Source organism: Accipiter gentilis, chromosome 33 (assembly GCF_929443795.1).
Source record: "Accipiter gentilis chromosome 33, bAccGen1.1, whole genome shotgun sequence".
Classification (NCBI taxonomy): domain Eukaryota; kingdom Metazoa; phylum Chordata; class Aves; order Accipitriformes; family Accipitridae; genus Astur; species Astur gentilis.
This window is the reverse complement of record NC_064912.1, coordinates 12,015,872-12,040,207: the sequence shown is the minus strand read 5'-3', so window position 1 is coordinate 12,040,207 and position 24,336 is coordinate 12,015,872. Positions and strand designations below refer to the sequence as shown.

The 24,336-nt window shown below is 37.9% G+C and overlaps 2 protein-coding genes across 4 annotated transcripts in view; both read right to left on the bottom strand.

Moving 5' to 3' along the window:
- The window catches only part of VWA3A (von Willebrand factor A domain containing 3A), a 37,517-nt gene extending 21,888 nt beyond the window's left edge, over positions 1–15,629 (bottom strand). For both annotated transcript variants that reach the window (XM_049791651.1, XM_049791650.1), the window contains exons 1-16: positions 15,274–15,629; positions 15,086–15,168; positions 14,732–14,852; positions 13,996–14,120; positions 13,843–13,917; positions 12,478–12,532; positions 11,614–11,712; positions 10,448–10,554; positions 10,022–10,147; positions 8,598–8,706; positions 6,759–6,824; positions 6,159–6,284; positions 4,254–4,392; positions 4,061–4,164; positions 3,740–3,820; positions 56–150 (exon numbers count right to left, since the gene is read on the bottom strand). In XM_049791651.1, coding sequence (XP_049647608.1) covers positions 56–150; positions 3,740–3,820; positions 4,061–4,164; positions 4,254–4,392; positions 6,159–6,284; positions 6,759–6,824; positions 8,598–8,706; positions 10,022–10,147; positions 10,448–10,554; positions 11,614–11,712; positions 12,478–12,532; positions 13,843–13,917; positions 13,996–14,120; positions 14,732–14,852; positions 15,086–15,168; positions 15,274–15,348 — 1,586 coding nt within the window. In that variant the 5' untranslated portion in view covers positions 15,349–15,629. The remainder of the gene's footprint in view (positions 1–55; positions 151–3,739; positions 3,821–4,060; positions 4,165–4,253; positions 4,393–6,158; positions 6,285–6,758; positions 6,825–8,597; positions 8,707–10,021; positions 10,148–10,447; positions 10,555–11,613; positions 11,713–12,477; positions 12,533–13,842; positions 13,918–13,995; positions 14,121–14,731; positions 14,853–15,085; positions 15,169–15,273) is intronic.
- A 612-nt stretch (positions 15,630–16,241) lies between these two features.
- MOSMO (modulator of smoothened) overlaps positions 16,242–24,336 on the bottom strand; it is a 33,215-nt gene continuing 25,120 nt past the window's right edge. Inside the window, exons 3-4 of one of the 2 annotated variants that reach the window (XM_049791462.1) lie at positions 20,613–20,718; positions 20,149–20,233 (exon numbers count right to left, since the gene is read on the bottom strand). In XM_049791462.1, coding sequence (XP_049647419.1) covers positions 20,615–20,718 — 104 coding nt within the window. In that variant the 3' untranslated portion in view covers positions 20,149–20,233; positions 20,613–20,614. Of the gene's footprint in view, positions 20,234–20,612; positions 20,719–24,336 lie in introns of both variants that reach the window. The other variant, XM_049791461.1, reaches the window with a different exon arrangement.

Sequence of the window (24,336 nt, the reverse complement as noted above, 5' to 3'; positions counted from 1 at the left end):
TGGCAAACTAGAATCATTACCAATACACAAAAAAAGGGTTATCAAAGTACGATACCTCCTTTCACAAACACTTCCCCATATTCTTCTGCTAGCAACAGATAGCCAGTCAATTCGTTTCTCATAGATTTTTACCATTTTAGCAAGGAGTTTCTATGGATAAAAATATAGAAATTTTAAGTTGAAAATAAAAAGTTCAAGTAAGTCTTTTATTGCCAAATGCTTAATACAGCATAGTGATGAAAAAAATTATTTTCATTCATTTTAACAGCAGCATTTCATTCTTACTAAAGATAAGAGAATACAGTCCATGAGAAAAACATACAATGATAAAAAAACCAAAAAAGGTTCTAAAGGTCTAAACTCGTCTCTTCATATCTCCTCTTGCTATCATGTCCCCAAATAGTGGTCAAGTACATTAAAAAAAAAAAAAAAAAAGTTTCAAAACACAGTTTTTACAAGCTTACCATTTCTTCAATAGCAATTTCAGGCAGTGTTCATAACAAAACACATCATTTAAAATAAACACAATATTTTCAAACACATACCGTTCTTGAAAACAGTATCAATTTGAAGACTTTAAGGCAATTTATCCAAACTCTATAGAACATGACCTTTGCAAGCATATGTATGCATTATATGTATGAGGGCAAATCAAGCAAGAAACACAGAAATAAACCTATAAGGTAGCAGCTTTTGGAGCACAAAACACAAGCATCTACTGATGATCAAGGAGCCAGAAGCTGCTTTCATGTCTGCCAGTTAAACTTTACACTCTCCTTTAAGGTCTGACTATAGAGTTCTATAGATTTCTCATCCCTCTTCCATTTTAAATAAATATTTTCCCTGCCTGGAAACATTCCCATACCCCTTTGTCAGGGCTGCTAGAAGAAGGAAGACAGAAAAGAAAAAACAACACATAATTTGTGTGCTTAACACAAATGAACATATCTTGGAATATAGAGCTGCTCTAACTTGAGATGATGCAATCAATACTTAACATAAAATTATTATCTATAAGGTATTTAACTGTTCTTATTGAATTCACTAGTGACACCATCTACAATACTGTTTGCAAGCTCTCTTTTAAAGCTTCCCTTTAGACAGACACCAAAGCCAATGCTACCCGCATAGTTCAAAAATCATTTACTTGCTAGAAAGTTACCCAATGAAAAATTCACTTACATTACCAGAGACTCAGCCACAGAGATATTACTTTGTTCTGCCTGCCACTTGATTACAATTTAGAGATCACCACACATGCTACACAAAAGAAATGGTTCCCTGCCCTACTTGCCATCCACTGTATTTATCACCAACATCTCCCTCTGTCTCAAGGGTGGGCCAGAGTACATAGCTGGATGTTTTTTCTACTTGTAGTCTTATTAAAGCATTGTCACTGACTCCAAGGCAAACTCCACATGCTTGCTATGGAAATTACTGATATTCCTAAAGGCCTGAAAGACTATTGAGAAACAGCCTTTATACACATGGTTACAGACTGGAAGGCATGGAGTTTCTCAAACTGAATGGGGCAGTTGGTATCATTGGACAAACCTACTTTTTTTCTGAACTCTAGCCAGCTTTCTGAGCCTAAATAACAGGGTGTACTCAACCTTCTTAACTCTTGAACTCTTTCATAAAAATAGTTTCCCACTAATTTCCTGCTAACTAATAGCAAACAAGGCTTAAAAGCTTCCATTTCGTGATTGCTACTTTTTGCCCCAGGATGATAACAGTTCTTGTCTTGCCTGCAGTGTAGAATGTGGGGCTCTAGATCTGAAAGCACTAGGTGCCTCTGCTCATCATACCATGCTGCACAATGACACAATCCTCTTGTTCTTCCCAGGAGTCAAATCCCTCCACAGTATTTTACCTTGCAGATAAAGGTGCAAAACCAAAGCTGCAGTATCCACTGTCCACACATGCCCAGCTAAGCCTGAAGAGTGTAGTTTCCTCATACCACACTCACATTGGAAGAAAGAGAAAAAAACCCAAACCTCCATCCAAGCTGCAGATGAAGGGGGTAAACTAGAATAATTTAGGAGAATGTGGTTTGCAGTGCTATGCTGCCACAATTTTCAGAGTTCACATTAAGCATAAAGAACAATTGAGCATATCCTAAAACATGAAATGCAAATACCCAGCTTCCTCTGACACTTTAGAGTAAAGCAAAAGTATGACAACCTTCTATAAAGTAAGCAGAGATAAATTCTGTTTTCTGACTTTTAAAAAAAGGTTGGTTATGCTGAAAACCCATTGAAATCAGTTGTCCTTGACAGTCACATTAGCAAAAATATATTCTGTCTAAATGCATGGCAAGAGTGTTGCAGGAACATTGTCAAGGCTAAAATGCTACTCTTGGTAAAAGAGTAAGTTCAGAGTGAATTACATCTGATGTGACCATCTGCAGAATTTGGCAGTTGGCAAAGTTACCATTTGGCAATTCTGTAGAATTTACTAGATTTGGACGTCATCATTTTACAATGGAGACAACTAGCTACTTCCCATGTGGAAAAGGTGAAGGATTCACAATGAAAAGGCTAATGTGATGTCTCTGAAAGTACGGGTCAGGTGCTGAATTCAGAATATAAACTCTATCTTCAAATCCTACAGGACTCTCCATATTGACTGTACTACATTACTGGTCTTAAGGTATTATAGCAGGATTTCAAACAGAAGGAAAGTGGGTGCTGGATGCTGTAGGATCTACCCCAAACTATACAGGAGAAAAACTCATGTGTATGTACACATTATCCAAAGAGAGAATATTGACTAATGCAAGATCATGATCAAGGCAACCTAATTTTATTCCTGTGGCTTTCTTCATAATGCAGACTTTCATATGCTTCTGCCACCTTCCCCACACACAGAAATCAACATCGCTGATCTGGAATACTGTGTCTTCTTTCATCACTCCCCTTAATTCACCATTCTCCCCATCTCCCATCCATCCACGGAGCTGAGAGAAGCTCACCTACCAAAGAAACCCATGGCACAGTATAATATTTTAATGCCTTGTTCAACCAGTCTTCTGGATTATTTGATAGTTTAAGATCAAACTTTTATCTCAGAATAATCCCTTGCCCTGATTCTCTTTCCTACACATCTGAGGGACTAGGCTGCTATGACAGGAAGAGGCTCTTGTTTGCTGCTATGTTACGTGCCTTTGCACATGCTTTCATATCACACAATGTCTTTCAAGTCATGCAACAATCATCCAAGCTTGCTCCTACACTACTTCCTCGAATGTTCCTGCTACACCTTGAGTCTTTCCTGGTCTACCTAGTAACAATTACATGTTCTTCTTCATAAAACTGGTTTGACTTTCAAAGAAATAAAACAAAATACAGAACTTTTTTTTTTAATAGTTAAACCAAGATTAAATGGGACAGTTATGTTCAGGCAAGCAGGAGTACTTTATTGTGTTGTGTCCTTTCAATGTACAGGCTAAAGGATTCATACATACGTGGGTAAAATAATGTAAATACATTCTTACACATAGATTGCAAAATGCACATTGCTGTATTATGAGCAGCACTGATGGACTCATTCTTTTACTTAGCCTCCTTCCTCACTACCATAAGAATTTGGGTCTAAAGCCCAACCAGATCACTGCAGACTTACATGGACAGCTGTCTGCACAGGAATCCCTGCAGTACTTATGTAACAGGACAATTAATGTGGAATAATTAGATGGCAATCTAGCCCTGACAAGGCCACATCACTATAGACAACTTACCTGATAGTTGTATAATACTGGCAGGTCAACGTGGATATTTTTCACAGTTCCATCATACCATTCAAACTGCATCATTGCTTTCTAGAAGGATAAATAATACAGTTATGTGTTTACAGAAGCCTATATGAGCTCCACTAACATGGAATTAATTCCCGAATCATTCTTAAGAATGGCATAACTATCTGATTTGAATCTATGACTCAAATTTCAGTTAAAGCCTGTAGAATTTCACTAACTTATAAAGTACTGATTTTAATTAGAAAAATGTAGCAATAGAAAAAAAAAAAACAACAAGAAAAAGAAAGGGTCTTTATCACTTACCTCATGTAGAGTTGATGATACTGTTTTTTTAAGAATGGGTACAAATTCTTCCACGGGAGAGAAGGCATTGGGAGCCAAAACTTGATAAAGGTCTAGCTTTTTAGCTATAGCAAGGAACAAAGAAATTAAATAAAACATATGCTCTATCTTGAATTCATGTTTCGTACCTGTTAAGCTTTTCTTTCTGTGCTACCTTTCAATCCATTTGTCTTTAACCAGTCTGTTGAGGTTTTGGCCAGGACACACGGTGTTTGAATAACTAATGGTCCTTTGTACTTTGGAGGCTTTGGTAAGAAGTTAGAAGGTGCCATATTTGCAAATTCTGTGGAAACCTAAAACAGATTTTAAGAAAAACTCCTGCAAGTTTCAGCATAATTTTTTTTTACCCTCAATCAAAAATATCCAGCATTGAATGTTAGTTTTAGTTACGTTGACCAAAGTGCTGGGATTTCAACAAGCAATATACTTTGAAAACAGCTATCAAAAGTCCTCCTAAAAATGGGGTTTGTGGGACACTGTTCCATTAACTTCACTGTGTTTGCCACAATGCAAAACTCACAGGGAAATTAAAACATCATGGTTATACATACTGGCATGAAAACAGCCTATCATTTCTCTAAGAAAAAAAACTAGGAAGAGGATCTTTGTTACACACAGATCAAATCTCAGCTTCTCCGTCTTCTATCTGTAACAAGTCAAATGAACCACATTCTACCTTCTTTCACACCAATGGAAACAAGTCAACAAAAACTCCTATGGGGCACTAGAATTCCTTTATTTTGAAAGGGGTAAGAGACCTTTGTTTTATGAATGGACAGAAGTTTGTGGAGGTGCTTTTTTATACATAAGGTTTGACCAGTAAGTCTCTGTAATGACATGCTTTTATTTGGGGATATAGGACCGTCTAAATCATTTCAGGGTGACTTCTGCTCCATATGTACTCTGCATGGTCCTTAGCAAATATGAGGTTGGAAGAGAATTCTATATATATATGGAATAGGGAGGATGAGGGGAAACAGAATTAGAAATATTATGCACAAATAACCAGTCTGGAATGTCTCAGGTCAGATGACCAGATATGCAAGGATACCTAATGGAAGCTTTCAGTCCCTTTTTCAGATCAGATTTGTCCACCTCACACAACTGCCTACAGTAGCTGTGACAGTGAATGGATTATTTTTTTAACAAAAAATTCCTCAGAGATTTGTAAAACAGTGCTGCCAAATTTTTAGCATTAAAGTTTAGCAACCATAGGGGAATTCAGCCACTTTCTAAACTTCCAGTCTCCTAGAAAGTACAGATATCAGCATAAGGCAAAAGAGAGATACGTATTTCCTCTTAAGACTATCTGCACAAGGTGAAAGAAAGACATGAGTAAATAATCTCTCTACGAAATAAAAGCAGAACCAGAAATTATCCAAACACTCCACAGAAAAAAGAAAAAAGCACAGGAGAGTCTTTTGCTTCCTCATCCATATTTCAGCGAGAGCACTTAGAAGTTACTTTATTGGAGAAAAGACAAACAAGATAAGAACTTCTGGTATGCTGGTCAAATAAGGCATAAAAATAGAAACATTATGAAGACAATTGTTACAGAACAAATAGTGCCAATAAGACAGGACCAACACAGAGACAGATGTGTAACAGACAGACTGTAGCTTCCTAACTTCAACACTAATAATGGATGTAGACAAGCCCTCACGATTTTGCAACTGATTTATGTGTCCACCTTAATCAGTTAGGAGTAAGTATCTTTTTTACTTAAAAAACTGTTGGAACTTCATTTAAATGACCATGCATGCAGTTAGGCTAGCAATTCTCTTAGATTTCCATTATGATCATGGTACAATGGTCTTTTCATCGCATTTGGTTGGTTTATAAAACTTGCTGCATTTTGGAGAATGTCTAGCAAAATGTCTCCTTTATTGGTTTTGGCCTTAATTTGTTCTTAAAATGGATGGCCAATAGCTAATATTCAAAGTTCACTTATCAAAATACTTGATTGATCATACAGATTTTTTTTCACATTGTGAACACTAAAAACTTCTACCCTGATACTTCAAAGTGTATCTGAAAAAAAAAAAAAAAAGATACGTACATGTGCTATTCTACTAATAAATGAGCTATGAATTCTTCTTCGAAAAGTCTGCTTGATGTTCTTGAGTAGGTCCTTAGCTATCTGGGATTCCTGAAGTAGCAGGTGAACATCGCTGCTATCAAAATTCTGTACATATAAAAACAAAGGGGGAAAAAATAAGTTAAGTACTATTCAAATACCAACCAAACATAGCTTTCTTACTTTGACACGCACACATCTATACAAGACTGCCTGGCATAGCAGAATTGAGTGTAAATGTATCTAATGCACTGCATATAAGTTATTAATTATTTTATAAACAAGATACCATTTTATTATTTTGAATCAGTCTACAATAAGCCACTGATTTCATCCTATTCATCAGCTTTAAGCCAGTGAACAATATCTGCAAAATTTATTGTGCTTTTAGGAAAGCATTTCCAGTTGCAGAAAGAATTAACTACAGGTTTATTGAGCACATCCTCAGCACTTCTATGACAGCAATTTTCAGCACCAGGTCTTGCTATAAACTTCTACTCAGATGATAATTACTTTACCTTCTAAAAGTGAAGAATGATCAAAAAGATAGCAAAATGCATTGCCTCTCTAGCTGTCACCTACCTCTCCCTTTGAAGAGTAGCAATGATAACGGCCTCTTACAGCTTCTGCAAGGTTCTTTAGAACTGCCTACATATATAAATAGGAAGAAAAATAGTTACTTTGATTTAGTAGTCTCTTTTGATAACATAGGTTGTTGGTATTCAATTCTTGATTAGAGAGAATCTTTGACGTACACGTAGTGAGAAAGCCAAAGTAATTATGTTTCCATTGTTTTCTTACCAGTCTTATTTTAATATGGCTGAAAAACTAACTCAGTAAAGAAATTTACAAAATAGGCAATAAGGGTCAAGTTCATTCACCTTGTGTTATAATACCAGTCATTCTCTCTTCCTTTGAAGGCAGGCTTATGCTAGTGAGATCAAAGGCGTATCACTGAAGCTTACAAATATAAATATTAGGCTATCCTTCCCCTGCCCACAAATACCTCTTAAATCCTTTGCTGCTTTTTTCACCTCTCCCATCTCCTTCTCTCCTATCATCTACCACTGCAATCCTTTTCCCACAACTGCAATACCCTTACTGCATCCAATCTTTTCTTCAAACCAGGATTTCAACAGTCTGCCCTACCACTTAAGTCACTGCATGCCTTAGGGATAAGCTAAAACAAGCAATCAACACCTAAACCCAAGTTTCTGTGCAGAAGCCAATCAAAAGTAACTCCTTATCCTTCTGTCCTCCTCTTCCTTCAGGCAGTCACTGCTAACATCCAAACAATTGCTCATGATCAATACTATAATTTGAGCAAGGCTGCTAGGTCTTGCACTGATGCTATGCCATACAAAAATATTCCTATCTGTCCTGGTTTCATCTGGGATAGAGTTAATTGTCTTCCTAGAAGCTGGTACAGTGCTATGTTTTGAGTTCAGTATGCAAAGAATGTTGATAATACTGATGTTTTCAGTTGCTACTAAGTAATGTTTAATCTAAAGTCAATAATTTTTCAGCTTCTCATGCCCAGCCAGCAAGAAAGCTGGAGAGGCACAAGAAGTTGGCACAGGACACAGCCAGGGCAGCTGACCCAAACTGTCCAAAGCGGTATTCCATACCATGTGACGTCACATCTAGTATATAAACTGGGGGGAGTGGGGGCGGGGGGAATCGCCGCTCGGAGACTAGCTGGGTGTTGATCAGCGGGTGGTGAGCAATTGCACTGCGCATCATTTGTATATTCCAATACTTTTATCATTACTGCAGTCACTTTATTAGTCTTATCACTATCATTATTAGTTTCTTCTTTTTATATTCTGTTAAACCATTCTTATCTCAACCCACAAGTTTTACTTCTTCTTTCCTGATTTTCTCCCCCATCCCACTGGTGGGGGGGGGGGAGGGGGGGAGTGAGTGAGCAGCTGTGTGGTGCTTTGGTGCTGGCTGGGGTTAAACCACGACACTATTCCAGAGACTGCCATACTCATATGATCTCACTCCCAAGTCCCTGCCTTTCTCCTATGATCCCTCTCCCCACCCACTTGTCCTTACTGCAGTATTGCCTACCTGAAATCCCCTATTTTTCTGCTTTCACCTGCAGAAGAGCTCTTAGCCCCAAAGTCTTCTCTGAATACACAGGATGATTATCTGGAAATAACTGCTCCCCTTCAGCTGCCAAGCCTGCCAACACCACTTGGTTGCCACTTCTGGCTTTGGTATGGACCAAGATGAATGCTTCAAACAAATTTTTTCATGTGTGCAAATCTGCTCTAAAGAAAATACAACTCTAGATCAAGAACTCTTTAATGAGTAAGTTAGCTTCCCCAGAAGTTTATGAGGGAAGACATTGCAGCTGAATATGGAACAAATGGCAGGACACTTATGGAAGTAAGTATTAACACAATTACTTACAAGAGAAGCAGGATTGCTGCAATCATATGTAACAGTATGAGTCTGCAGTTTTCTCCCCACCATACACTGCTGAGCATAGTCAGACAATATTTCCAAAGACTGATCAGGACTGATATAAATAAATACATAAGGAAAAAAAAGATATTAACAACGGCAGTAATCAAATGGTGAAAAAAGGCCATACTAAAGAAGACAGGGAAGAAAACTAAGTGGGAAAGAAATAATAAATAATGGGAATGTAATTCAGCCATTTAGCATAACGTGATCTCCTCTCCCTCTTTCAACAGTTACTGAGGTACCACTACTGGGGTTTGCTTCTGTCCTGAAAACCTGAATGATAATAAAAGTACTAAGATTCTATTCCAGTTGATAACAGCATGTAGGTGAAATGTTCTAAATTATTCCTTGCTAGCCCTGGAAGCTAAAAATCAGGAATTGTGGTTTTACTCCGTGACAAACTGTGACAGAAAAGTTTTCAACTCAGATCTTCAACTGTATTTAAGGATGTCCATTGTCTTCCAAAGGCACCAAAGAAAGTAAAACTTAGCTTTGTGTTTAGAACTTAGCGACCCACACAGCTTTCATGCTCTGAGTTTTGATGGTTCTTCATGGCTAGTAAAAACCCTTCCTTACAGCTAAACTTCTGTCAGGGACAGAAATTAAGCAAGTTTTCACTTGCACATACTAAAAACTTTTGCTTTCTGTTCAAAGCAGACCTAAGCAAAACTTGGAACCTTGTAACTGAACACTGTGTGTTCAGTAAGTTAGCTGAAATGTAATCTCAATCACCCTAAATATCAAGGTTGCAAGCTTACACCATCCCTTTTTTCGCACATTTAAAATTAATACAATTAATAAATTAGGAGTACACTAACACTCCCAGAACCCTTACTGTAGTCTTTTTCTTGTAATCCTGGCTCCAGTACTGCAAGTTTTCAAATTATGACAGTTGAACTGCAGAATTTAAGTCCATAATTTATCTAATCTCAGCCTGGTTTCATTTATTTAATCAGACATTTTAAATTTTCCATCAGAACCAAGATCAGAGAGAAGACTATCTTTGAATGCTTAATGCTATTTTACAGCAAAATCTAGCTTATCATCTAATCTTCCCAGAGGTGTGGACCCTTTCAGTGACATCCTTAATGATGCTGAAGGATTTTTATTGATGTAACATTAATGCTAACAGACCCTCAATGGATTACTCCGGTAACTGATCTGCAAAGGAAAGACATAGCTTTGTATCAGAAAAGAGAAGATTTATAAATAGTAAAAAAGGGAAGAAATAAAGGAATTCAGTGGTATGAACTAAAAATACATAAAACCTGGATCTTAAATTTTCTATTTATTTTTGTATCAAGTTCAGATTCTTGAACCAATTCTGTATCCAAGTTAAAGCTGGTTAAGAAGGATAAAGCATTTACCAGCTTCCTACAATAAGAACCAGAGAATTCAGTTCTTTCATCGTAAGGACATGTTTTAAGGCTTTCAGCAAATTGCAGCCTCGACCAGGCTCCAGCTGTTGTATCCACTGTCTTGCTTCATGCAGCCTAGGGGGAGGGGAAAAAAAAAAAAAAAAAAAGAATATGTATGCTTAACATGCAGGCACTAAATAAGATAGATCATGAAGATTACTACAAACCACAGGAGCTGCTACAATGTATTTTATGCATGAACAACCAGCTTGAAATCACTGACGGTGCTTAAAATTCACTGCTTTTTCCCCCCTCTTACAAATCACTGCAGGCAAACAATGAAAAACACTATTTATTATCTGCAAGAGATTCCTCTAATTAAATGGAGATCTTGTTTGAAATGCCTTTATTTTTCAGAGAAATGAACTTACTTACACATGAACATTGATGTTTTTTGGACTCTCCCACAGAGGTGAAATTTCTGTACTGAACGAGAGGCAGTACAATTGCTTCTTATAACATAGCTGTTCATCTATTAAGCACTAATAAATAAACAATTGTTAATGCATTACTATCCATGCTGTTTCTAGTAGGGTTATTACATAAAAGAATAAAAATAGTAATTTCCTAAAAATAGTTGACAGCATTATTTTCAGCTACTACAGAGAAAAGCTTCCAAGGAAAAGTCATACAGATTCAAATATTTGGTAAGGAGTACAGAGACAGAACCTGCAAACCTATGGTAATCCAGCCAATTTGTCAATAGGGCAGGAGGCAGGGAATATTTGTTGTACTGGTATCAGTTTTTCCCTTCAGCTGATGAGCACATGAAACAACATACTGATCTAGAATCGGCATATTCACCCATCAAGCAATTACTAAAAAATGTTTAATACATATTCATGGATAGGACTAAACAATAGTTCAGGTATTAAGGCTAAACCAACCACACTATGTGGAACTTGTGTCTTCTTGAAGTAGTTTTATTTAAAACACACAAATGAAAAATGCAGATAATATAAATAAAATTTAAATAATTCCTGAATGCAGGAAATGACGTTGTACAAAGTTTCAAAGTTAGACAGTAAACCAGCCACACTGTATCTTTCTTCCTTACCACAAACGTTTTATAAAAATAAAAAGCACAATAAATGACAAGTTTCTTTTGGGACTTCAGGAAGTGATTAACTCACCAAGGTTCTGACCGAAATTGTGAAGTGTGCCTTGTTGTGACAAAACATAAAGACATAAGGAAACTATAAATAGCTCTATGTAGAACTTGTTTCTAGCTCTTACAGCTGTTTCTGTTAGGCAAGTTTATTCCATAGAGAATGCTGGTACAAGAATTGAGAAACTTCTAAGTATTAATATGAAAAGTATTATTATTATGGTACATACTGGAGTTTGTCTGGATCTAGACATTAACAAAGAGACTACACTTTCAGACATTTCAAACATACTTTTCTACATCACAAAACTTCTATTGTATTGTCCATTATCAATTTAAGCAGATTTTTTTTCTACTTAGTTCCTGGCTTGTAGTTATACGAAAGCTTGATTCATATGTTATAATTGCCAAAGTCTGTTTCATTATTACTTACCAAAAGGTCCTTCTGAAAATCCAGTAGTCTACATCCATAACTCATACCAGACACATCAACCACAAGTCCAACTTTGGTTCCTTTTATAAGGCCAAACACCTTAAAAGAGAAAAGTCATTGTAAATACCAAGCTTATCTAAAGTTTAAAAATGTTACTGTTTATTCCATACAATACCATTTTAAAATCAAATATTAGGTATTTATTTTCACTTTAAGCTTTTTAGCATAAAGATGACACAGTGACAAAGCCAAGGGGAAGAAGAAGGAAAAAAAAAAAAAAAAAAAAAAAAAAAAAAGAGAGAGGACTACTGGCTCCCAGTTTATCCTTACCAGTAAGTCATATTCACTCCTTCCCATGACAACCTATTCATTATTTGAGAGGATAAAAAAATAACTCTGTCTACAGTGTCTTCTTCAGGTTAAATCAAGCAACTTAGTGGAAGCCAGATTTTGGAATGCTGCTTCTTTCTCTATCCCCTTCAAGAAGGAGTTATGTCCCTTTCCCATTCCTGAGCATTAGCACTGCTAGGCACAATAGATGATTAACCAGCTGTGCAAGAGAGGGCACAATGGACTACAAGACAGCTCCACTCCAGTCAGAGTGCTGAGAGGTCCTGATGATTAAGATTGCTAAGAGAAAGAAAAAGACTAGATCTAGAAAGCAGAAAACCACATACCACTGAAAGATCAAGAAAAACAATCTATTGTCAAGGTAAATATCACTGCACATGATGTATAACTCACAGTAAATAATGAAAATAGATAAGCTTTCTGGAAGCCACTTTTCACTAGTATTCAAAAGTTAATTTATTCTTTAATGCTGTATACAGTTCCATTCTAAAAATATACTGCAAAGTTAGTTACCTTTCTGCTGTCCTGCAACAGCCACTGAATTCTCTGCTGATAAAGTTCAATCACTCTGACAAAAGGCATAGCACACATTTAGCTAAGGCATTCTTTTGCATTGTGTATCAATGTAACATTCAACCATTTGTCTTCATCACATCCTTTTTCTCACAAATGCAAAATCACCTTTTAAAAATACTGTTTTCAGTGTTCTCATACAACTGGTGGCTGCAGGGCTAGCCATTTAAACACTTCTTCCCCTAAAGCTGTTTGACTGCCTAGATTATGTAGCTGTCTGAAAAACTGGATCACTGAAATGTTTTCTGATCAGTTGCTGGCTTATTCTGTTCAGAGATAGGAGAGGGGTACTCACCGTGTGTATGTGCGAACAACAGAAGCTCAGGCTAAACTGAGCTTAGCTCACTACACATAGGTTATTGTCAGGAGATGCATTTAATATGAACTGTGCTATTGCTTAAGACGCTCATGAAATACAACCTTGTGATTGAAAGGCAGCACACTCACTGAAGTGCCGGACTAACTGCAGCACAACTTTCAACAGTTTCATTTCAAAATAGGTATAACTTGAAGTAAAATAAAGTGCTAGCTGTCCTCCAAAATTGTTCTACTTCGACCAACTTATTTTTAATACCATATGCACAGTTTTTAGAATTTGACAAACAGGAAGTTTAAATCAACATTTCAAAGGGGGAAAATTTTTCTGCTTTTTCAAAACACAAAAGCTACTTCTTTTTAAAACCAGATTTGCAGATGGTTTGTTTAGATGGCACAGGGCCCAAGTGCTGAAGGTGGACCTTCTGAAGATTCTGGATCTTCATGACTGACATGGTGAGGTATGCTGAAGTAGTGGCACTCCTAGGAACAGTCTAACAAGTATTGTGAAGACCAGCAAAACCATTATGATTACTCTACAGCTTACTGAAACTACTCATTAAATGTTTTCCTCAATTTAAGTTTCCTTGATTTTATACATTTAAAATTCACTTAGAAAACTTTTAACTTCCACATACCATGCCTAGATCCATGACTTGAAACTAATCCAAGTTACAGTAAACATAACCCACAAATACACAGTATTACCTGTGAAACCCAACCATTCACTAGCTGCCTTTCTAAAATGAGCCAAGTGCTTCAGTTCAAATCCGGGTTGATAAGAATCTTCATTAAAAAAATAAAAAAACTTCAGCTGTAGTGACATATAATTATCACCTGCCATAAATCTCAGCAGAAAGGATTTAATGCTGAGATACTCTGAAGTTCCCAGAGATAACAAATTAAGATTTAAGGCAGTACCTGTAACCATGGGGGATGGGGATATAGAATCAATTACGCATCAAAATCATAAACAAAATGGATACCTACTCAGAAAGTCTGGACTCAAAATCCGTAACAGTCTCTTCTGTAAACTCTATCTCTTTGACACCATTTCTTGAATTCCTGGAACACTATGCATAATTAGCATCAGAGATGCACACGAATTAGGACTGACTAAAGAAAGGGCAGTGTTGCACTTACAAAATAATATTGCCTTCATTTATCAGATGCTCTAATGTTAATTGCAAGGATTCTAAACTGTAGTTTCTTAGCCATTCTTCTGTGGTTTGCACCTTTTTAGACTGTATTTTCTTCATTTGTACTCTCTATAGATCAAATAAGAAAAAAAAATGCAGCATGAGAAACAAAATGTGCTGTTCAAGTGTGACAAAAATACAGGTTCTAAGGATAGCTGCTGGTTGACAGTGCATATCCAAGAACAACATAATTTTAGGTACTGGCACACTCTTTTGGATGTGGGATGCAAAAGAAAAGCAGCTTTCAGAACACCCCCAGGCTGTGAGCTAAAGGAAGGGAAGGGAAAGCTTAGTTTGGAGGAGACAGGAAGGAAGACAAGAAATAGGAGAGTTTAGTAAAAGAATTAGAAGAAGTACCACAGTGATTTACCAGAGAGGAAGAAAAATTAAGCATCTCCAAAACCTGCCTCACAGAATTTGAAGTGTTATATATTGTCTTCTGCAGCTGATTTACATTTATTGTTTTGCCCGATTTTTTCACAATCTGATTCATCTCTGCAGAGAAACTATATGTAGTTTCATGACTACAGTGATTATATCTATCAAATTGTCTGTTTGTATATGCAAACACATGTCACGAAACATCAGTTGTCTATCAGCTTATTTATCCCCCACTCTCTATTTATACTAGGTATGTGTTACTTTTCTAGTTGCTCCATTTAACAGGAAAACTTGCCTACCAGCAGATCTTGTGTCTTCTTGATATGTGTTACCAGCAATCCATTATCTTGTCCTACATGAGACATAGTAAAATCTTGCCGCAGTGCGTGATCACCCCGTAGACTGGATTTTGTGGTCACCCTACAAGACAACGAATTTTATGGGATGACTTAATTACCCATAATATTCCTGTATTGTTATAAAGTTTTTACAGTTTTTTTTCTGTAGGAACTGTTTTATACGTCAACATTTGTTTACACATTCCATTTGATATATGATAAATGTTTTGAAGGGACATAGTATATATGAAGTACAGTTATTTACTCTATACCTACATATGAAGCCCTAACAAGATTTTGTAACGGTATTCTCACCCAACTTTTTCCAAAAACTGATCATTGTCCAACAACTGTGCCATTTTCCTGATGTGAGTATCCACTATATGAATAGACATAACCTTGTTAAAAAAAGAAAAAAGACAAAGTATTAGAGTAAGAAGGTGAAATCCTCAGGAATAAACACTGTTAAAAAAGGTACTGTCAGCAACTTGTATGATAATTACATTGCATGTGGGACAACAGCAAATTAAAAGACAGCTGAAAGAGAAGTTACAATTATCCGTCCATAGAAAACACATTTAGGAACTGTTCTGCCAGAGCTATTTGTTAAGGGATTTTATGCAGTTAATTACACGTACGCACAGCTGCTGGGAGACTAGCTACACCGCTCAACGGGACAAAAAGACTAACCAAAGCGAAGCCCAGAGCTCTACGGGCCCGTGTGCGCCGCCGCAGGAGCAGGGGGGCAGCCGGCTGGGGACAGCCGGGCCGCCAGCCGCGGGGACGGCGGCGTGCGGGCGAGCTGCCCCTCGGGTTCAGGCGCAGAAAGACCGGAGGAAAAGCCACCGCCACGCCCCGCTTGTCGCTTCGCTGGGCTCCGCCGCCTCACTCACTCCGTCCCCAGCCAGCCGTGCCCTCCCGCTCAGCAGCGGGTGCCGGAGCAGCGCTCTCCCCGCGCCCTCCCGTCCCCCGAGACTCTCCTCACCTCCTGGGGAAAGGCCCCTCAGCTCCCCCGACCCCGCGCCCTCCCGTCCCCAGAGACTCACCTCACCGGAGGAAAGGCTTCCCCCTTCCAACACCCCCCCACCCGCCCCGGGCACGTCCCGAAAGCCTGGGCGGCCACCGCGCCGGTGACAGAGATCCCCCAAGCCACCTCAGCATCGTCAGGCCAAGGCACCTGCCGGCGCTCACCCGACCCTTCCCCCGTGCGGGTGCCGGGAGCAGCCCACCCCCACGCCCCGCTCGGAGCGGCGGGCCCGCCGTGTTACGGCGTTGCCGGTGGAGACGGGCCGGCCCCAGCGGCCGCGCAGCGAGAGGCGGCGGCGCCGCTTCCCGCCGCCGGAGGGCGGTGGTGGGCGGGCGGCGCGCGCGGGGGGGGGGACACGCCGCTGGGGCTGAGGAGACACCTGCGCGCGAGGGGAAGGGAGGGGCCGGTTCCAGTCAGCGCAGCCGGGGCCAGTCGCTTTAGTAGACAATTTATTTTGATAAACTTGCTCAATAACAAAAATACAAGTGAAGAAAATTATGTTCACTTTATACAGTTTGTATTAACATTTGTTCGGAAATCATTAATTGAAAAATGTTCTAACCAATTAGAAAACAATCCTCAGTAAAGGCCGGGGCGGGGGACACAGACGGTCAGGCCTGGAGCGGGGAGCGACACGACGCCCAGGCAGGACAGCCCGCCTGCAGACACCATTTCCTTCATTATTTTCATCCTTCACAAAGGTTTTAAAGGACAGCTTTCTTTTTTCTTTGTGTGTGTGTGTGTGTGTGTGTGTGTGTGTGTGTGTTGGGGCAAACAGTAATCTACAGTTGTGTTCTGAAGTGGTTAAACAACAGCTCTGAAACACAGGTATGACAGGAAGGCTCTAATCCAGCAGCTGTACTTCAGCCAGAGGAAGGGGCTCAGGTGGTGTTGCACACTACCAGCATCTTCAAGAAACGGATATCACTTGCCAGCAAGATTAACAACGGAAAACAATGGTAAATGGTTAGACTGGTGTGTTCAGGGAAACACATCCTGACCGGGTCTGAGACAAACGGCTTCCAGGTGATTATTTCAGCTGAGCTCAATGACAAGATTTATACAGACAAATTATCTAGTTTTCCTTCTGAAGGTATTTTAAGTTTTTTGTCTTACATTTTCTTAGCCAAATAAATGAGCACAAATTACATTATGATGGGACATCAAACTTTTGGGGGAATTTTGAAGCAAAAGACTAAATTAAGAATCCCTAGTGACACATGAAATGAGCTGTCCTTCAAAAAGTTAAATATAATGGCTGGCAGAATCAGAAAAGTTTATGTAAACACTCAACACAAATGCGGGATTACCTTTGGAGAAGATTCATATGGAAACATTCTCTTTTCATGAACTGAAAAAGTCTACAGATGTTTAGGCATGTTCAGTACGAACTTCCTGTAGATTTAAACAAAACCTTGTGCAAATAAAACCTATAAATAGTCTTCAGCAGATTTTACAGTGATGCTCTTAGGTATGAAAAGAATACACACAACTTTAAAACAAAAGTAACAGACATAAGTTTGACAAATGATTGCACCATAAAACAGTGTTTTATATACAGTTTACAAGATATGATTTTCTGCTATAAATTAATACTGTACTATATAGTACTTAGTGACCTTATTAAAAGCAACTGTTGACAGCTGTCTCTTCAATTACTGGGTGGGATTTTTTTAAATGCAGATAGCTGCATCTCTTTCTGGACTTAAAATGCTCAAATATTTAAACAAACAATCTGCTAGTTAAATCTCTGCTATCATTTAATAATTCATAGCAATGGCACTGGCAGATCAGATAAATTTCCAGCCAGCCAGCCACAGACTGGGTATGCTCTAACTGTTTATATTTTTTTATTAAATGATGATCCATTTAATCTAAGCGTAAATCCACTGTATACATGATGTTACTATAACTGAAATAAGTAAGTGGGATGGGCAGAAATCTCAGCAGCTAAGAAACTCCCCCCCACCTGTCTTCCAGTTACAAAAATCTCCTAGAACTATTTACAAGAGCGAGATTTCTGAAAAAAACAGAAGAGCTTTTTTTTTTTCCCCAACGTAATTTATGATCTAAGTTTTAGCGAATACATCAGCTTAGGATACAGCAGTGATAACACCAAAAATTTAGACACACATCCAGCAGCTGAACCCTGCGTTTTATCTCCACCAACATCTTTGGGGACCTCGGACTACCCATGCAGATGAAGGCTTAAATTAGGAACCAAATCATATTTAAACCATTACTTCCAAGCAGGTGCCTGGCTGTATTTACAGATTAGTATACTTTAGAAAAATTTAGTGTTCTATAAACACTCCCTTCTACCTGTGACTGAGCTGACTGGAAAAAAAGTCACTTATAGACCATTCCAGTGACAAGTTTGTTCAAAAATGTCAAAAGAAAAAATACTTAATTCAGCAAATAACAGTTTCATATTAAAATATGTTGTGAGGGGGGAGAGGGAAGAGGTGGAGAGGGAGGAGGAAGAGGAAGAGGACAAGGACCCACTAGGGTCTGAATGGCACACAGTTCAAAAGAATCGTGCAAATTGTCTTATTTTCAAACACTTTAGCTTATATGATAAGTGATTATTCTGGAAACTGCTGATTATATTTTAACAACCACCTCATTCTAAAATACACTTTCACTAACATTTTAGAAAAATGTCTATTTAGCAATGCAGTTCTTCTAATAAGCTCAGTGAAACAGCACTTGAAACATACAATGTTTTTGTTTTCATAATGAATCTCAGGTAAACCACATATTACCTGGAAAATAAATACTGATCGTTCAGGCAGCTTTCCTTGGACACTAAATTGTACTTCCTGCAAGGTTAGATTGCGTAGTGAATTATGACATCTATGGATTGAAAGGTTGATTCTTGCGTTGAAAAATAAAACTACCTTTAGTGAGGAATATTTACTCCAAATTTGGGTGGCCCTTAAGTCCAGATCTAAAATAACAACTTTAGTAAACAAGGCATATATTATTTAAACAATTATATTGCTCATTTTTTTGGTAAAGATGAATTTATACTCAAATGAAAATAAGTTCATCCATCTTTGCAGTGGAATAGTGTTTGCATTACTTTAAACGTTGCATTTTACATGTGCTAGAGAAATGCTTATCTATGGTAAAATGCTGTGCTTGAACATGTATGAATGCTAATATAACAATGCAGTAGAAAAAGAGACTTTCTGTACAACAGTTGCTAATAATTTAAATAGTGTCAGTTTCCCAAAATTAGGTTTTTAACTTTAAGGTATGACATGATCTCACCTTCTACCCTCATATACAAATAAATTACCATAAAAACAATTTTAGCTTAACTTAAAATTGCACCTAGAAAGGCATGGGATCGTTTGTACCTATTACAAAAACTGTTAAAATCAAGGGCTGCTACAAAGAATGAGGTAAACTGAAGACTCTCAGCTATGTGGCCTTCAGAGAAATGGCTTTTTTCTATTGAGTTCTAGTTTTGCACACCACAGTGTTTTGCTAGCAAAGCGTTCTGAGTTCTTTTCCAGGAACCATTTGTGTGTATATACACACACACGCATATATATATGTGTGTATATACACACACACATACACACACACTGTATACTGCATCAGCAAAATATATATATATTTATATATATATTTATATAAATATAAGGAAGAAATCCCCCTCTAAAACGTTCCTTAGTGTTTTTGTAGAGCTTATGGGGGAGGGGATGTATGTCTCCTTGCTGTTACATACATTTAGAGAACATGTTTTGATCTATTGGCTTCTTGGTGCAGTAATGCAAGATTGATCCACGTTGGTGCCAAAGGCTTTGCTCATCAGAAGGAAGATGTAAAATACTAATCTCCTAAACAGCGAGGCCAGCCTCACTTGAATTCCTCTGCAACCCTCTGGTCTACCACAAAGTTCATAAATACTTTGACTTCCAAATCATTAGACATTAAAAACAGGAACAGTACAGTAACATGGGGCATTATGCTTCTCAGTGTAAAGCATTCTTCACTAGTTCCTATCACAGTGCAGACCTGACTGCATTAAATATGCTCAGGAGATTAGTCAACGTTGTCTGTATTTGGTTATGGGAAAGGCTCTCCTTTTTTTCATCCAAAGTGCATAGTGAGAACAAGTCAAAGCATTCCTCTTTTCAGTAAGTGTTTGATAGTCTGATCTAGGCATCCTCCTGAGAATGCAATTCTGATGTCTTGCTTGCTCTTTTCCAAAATAAAGTCCTGCAGTTCAGACATTCATCAGCCAGGTAAACAAACTTTGCCAGCAAATAGAAGTCCCACTATTGTAAAGAAAATGGATAAGACAAACAGTACATACGAAGACCCAACCACTGTGTTATTGGGTAATTTATATGGTTGACCTCCAACTTCATTGATGTAAAATCCTATTGGAAATATTAGGGCTGCCATACAGAATAGAATCACTGCAAAGAAAAGAGAAAAGAAAAAACAGTCATTGCTGAGTTAAAGTCATAATATTTACCAGTTCATAGAGCAGTCCAGAAAAGCAAGCAAGTATTCTGACTAAACTGAAGAGCTAAGATATTCCAGTACCTAACTTGATTGAAATGACCAAGTAGGCTTTATCTTGCTTTCAAAACATTCCTCATCTACTTCCAAGAAAGACTGAAAGTCCCCCATTTTGACTGTAATTTCAGTCCTGCTCACTAGACCATGAACTGTCTTCACAGATTAAAAATTTGGTAGATTTACTTCTACCACCATCCATGAGTTTCATCACAGAGTTCATTACTTCTCCAGTTATTTTAGAGTAATTTTTCCCCAAAGTCAAGACAAACTAACATTCAACATTGAAGAAACTCCTTTTCTATTATCAGAGTTGTCTTTTTCCAGCCGTAGTTGCCCTCTCCCATTCTTCCACATAAATTCCTTTTCTGTAAAAGTTTTGCTAAAAATAGAAAACACATATATTGTCATTACAGATTCTTTTAGATTAAAATGTACAAGTTTCCTAAAGTTATATGAATGTTTCCTGAAGTAATGAAATAGCCTTAAGATTTTCTATTGGAATACAAAGAAAGTTTTCCGAGTCAGTTTAATCTAAGCTTCTTAGTGAAAAACTTCAAATTCAGACTCCATGAACAAAGAGGACCAAGCAATAAGGCTTTTTATTTCACCTGAACAGTTAGACTTAATGTATGTGGTTTGTGCTTACAACTGACTCTGTGTGAATGTACAAAAAAGAAACCAGAACTCCTATTAAAGCCATTCATTAGAATTATATTATGGATTTCACAGGCCTTAAGGTATCAATAGTGGCCAACATTCCTCTCAGCACATTTCAGTACACTGGTCAAATCCAGGAGAGAACATCCAGTGTTGTAATCTTTCCCAGATGACAAAGTCAGTGTTCCTGTAACATACCTTTGGATAAGTAACCCTGTTTCGTTTGAACATAGCAATATGCAGGGCTCTACTGTCTCGATCAAGGGAATGACTTCCAAATATAGCTCCTCCAAGAGGCAAGACATTCTTCACAATAAAAAGGCTTAGCTTTTGAATTGGTTTGATTGCATATGCAAGAATATGCAATTAGGTTTTTTATCAGTATTAGAATAACACAGAATTTTATCTGGTTCTACCAGTTCAGTCAACTCTTAGAGCTTTACTCTTACTTCACTTCTATGTATTTCAGCTTTGTTTCAAACATTATTTATTTGAAGTGGAACATGGCATCCCAACACCCATTCAGCCAAATCTAAATTATATCTGGGGAGAGAGATATCCCACCAACCCTACAAAGCTACATACCACCATCTCCTAACATGATGTACAGCTAACACTGAAGCCCCTCCTAGTCCTCAAAGTCTACCTATAAACTTGGTCACATGAAAAAGAATATTCAAGCACAGTGTTCCTGCCTGAATAAAGTGCATTACATGCCAATTTTTTCAGTTTTCTCTCAGTTAACACAGACTGCTGCTTTTTGTTTGTTGGTAAGGGACACGGGGGCTGTCCTTGTCTCCCCTTTCTCTTCTCCACCACTAAAAGACAGAACAAACTCTGGGGATGCTGTTCCCTGCTTGAGCTTCCCCCCAAGTCAAACAAGCAACAGTAAAAAACATTGGCAACAGTAATAGTCATCATCACTTTTATCACTGGTTCCTGTGGAAGTCAGCAGTGCTGCAGCTGTTCTTGTTTCCAAAGGTACATTAAACAAATTCAGGAGATTGCCTGTCCCCTTTGGCTTCACCAGGACAAAGTCTCTAGTCTTTCAGAATGAAGAAAAGATGAGCTGGAACAGCCTCAATATTTTTTAATGTAACTTCACTACTGCTCTTCCTAACTAAATACACATGCTTCAGTTTATCCAGATACAGTGTCACATGCCCATACTAAAAACTTTTTTTTTTTAAATAGACTCCATGTTTATCCCAGACAAATAGTTTATCACATATTTTATATCTTAATGCTCAAAGCTTATGATTTGCATAGCACAGGTCTCAGCTTTGAGGAAAACACATTCATGTTCTATAGAAGAGACTAGTTATGGGCATAATGAATCTGAATTCAAAAAGCGTCCAAGCAGGATTTGGGCATAAATTAAAAACGACAGTTTCATAAACCGCGATCCATATCAGAACATCAGCTGCTCCTTGCTTTCCCAAACACACGAAGCAGCTTTTACAACACCTTGAGTGAAGAGCAGCTACCACTAGGATCAGCCTTTCTTTCAGCTGACAATACTGAGCAGGAAAAAACCGTAATGTTCCACTAGCGGGAGCTCGTGTCTCACTTTTAATGTAACAGCACCGGTGAATTATTTTTTAAAGGGAAATAAAAAAAGCACAAACAAAAAACATCTGGCAGCTGCATAGTTACTACATTCCTGCTCAGTGCTACCTCGTGAGGCCATCTATTAAAACCAAAGAACCAGCAACCAGATGTTAAACATTAAATAATCAGAAGGTTTTAATCTACATGATTATTGGTCCATGTATTTCTACACTACACAATCTAATCCTTAAAGAATGCTTCCCTTTTTTAAATTGTATCTTAACAAACACGTGGTCCATCTGAGGAGAGAAAGCTTGGGTATGTGTTTCTTGAGCAGATCTGTGTAAGCGTAGAAAAACTCTATACCCAAGTGGTCCAGAAAACAGTGGTTGATGTGTGATTAGTAACGCAACATACAATTAGTAACAGTTTAAACAATATTATGAGGACAAGTCACATTATCATAACTCAGCACACTTCCTATTACATCCAGTTTGTCCCTGACAAGCATTCCAGTTACTTATAAAACTTCTGTTGTATTTTAACAATAATACACTTACAGGAAATAGCTTTAGGATTCTGAAAACGACCTGCACTTTCAAGATTAAATCTCCTTTATTATATTCAAGAACTACACATGTGGAAAAGTTCTGATGGCCTCATGGATATGGTTGAAGAATAGATCTTTATCCGTCTCTACTAAACCACTGTTCTTTGAGGTGTGTTGTACATACATGCACCAGTGCTCCTAGGTCTGAGACCTGCTAGTGGCATGGTACCGCCAAGTGGAGTGCATGCCCAGCGTCTCTTTGTGTTCTTGCCCAAGGACAGAAGGGTGCAGGTACGTCAACTCTCCCTCAGTTCACAGCAGGAAAAAAACCCATAAAATTCTGCCTGTGCAGCTAGTGCACAGAATGCTGATGCACATACACATTTCAAACGTTTACTACGGAAGTAACCAGCCATCTTCTCTTCCACTGTGCATACACACAGTGTACATGTTCTGCTGTGAGGGTGTCAGTGTGGTCTGAAATAGCAAATAAAAACCAGATTCATCAAAGTCTCTGTCAGATTAGGAAGCCTGGCAAAGGAATTATGGCAAAGTTTTGAGAAGTGATTAAGAAAAGACTGCATGATAAATTTATTTTTTAAAAAAGAAGACACTAAGGAGAAAATCCAATATATGAAGTGCTCATTTAACTTAAGTATTCTTAATACTTAAGTAAGTGTATTCTTTTAGAAGGAGATTTGTAAGCTAGAGGATAGGAATTTCTTATACAAACAGTAGCCCAAACATAACTCTCTGTATCTGGTAGTATTAACTCAGTGAATTTCCAGCAACCCATAAAGAACTTCTCCCTCAAGAGTACTTGCTTTTGATTTCAAATTCTTCCTTGGATAGGAAAATTTGCAGAAAAGACACTTAATTTCTCTAACAAAAATAATTAGGTAACAAAAGACAATCATCTCTAGTCTGGTTCTGAATGGTGGCAGTCAAAAAAAGATTGAGTTCCTCTAATTCTTTAGCTTGAAATTGTTTTGAGCATCCAATGACAACTTCAAAAAATCCAGGATGCAGAGAATTAAAAGAAGGAAAAAGCTATGGTCTAGTCTTCAGAGGGCTCATTGTAATACCTGCTTGCCTCTTTAGAGATGCATAACATAGAAAGCAGCACCTGGTACAAATCTTTAATAACTCAAGAAGCACTTTATTCACTGGGGAACACAAGGGACAGATGTTTGCAGGATAGCTACTGTTTGTTAAGAATGTGATTATCCTGCCCCATTT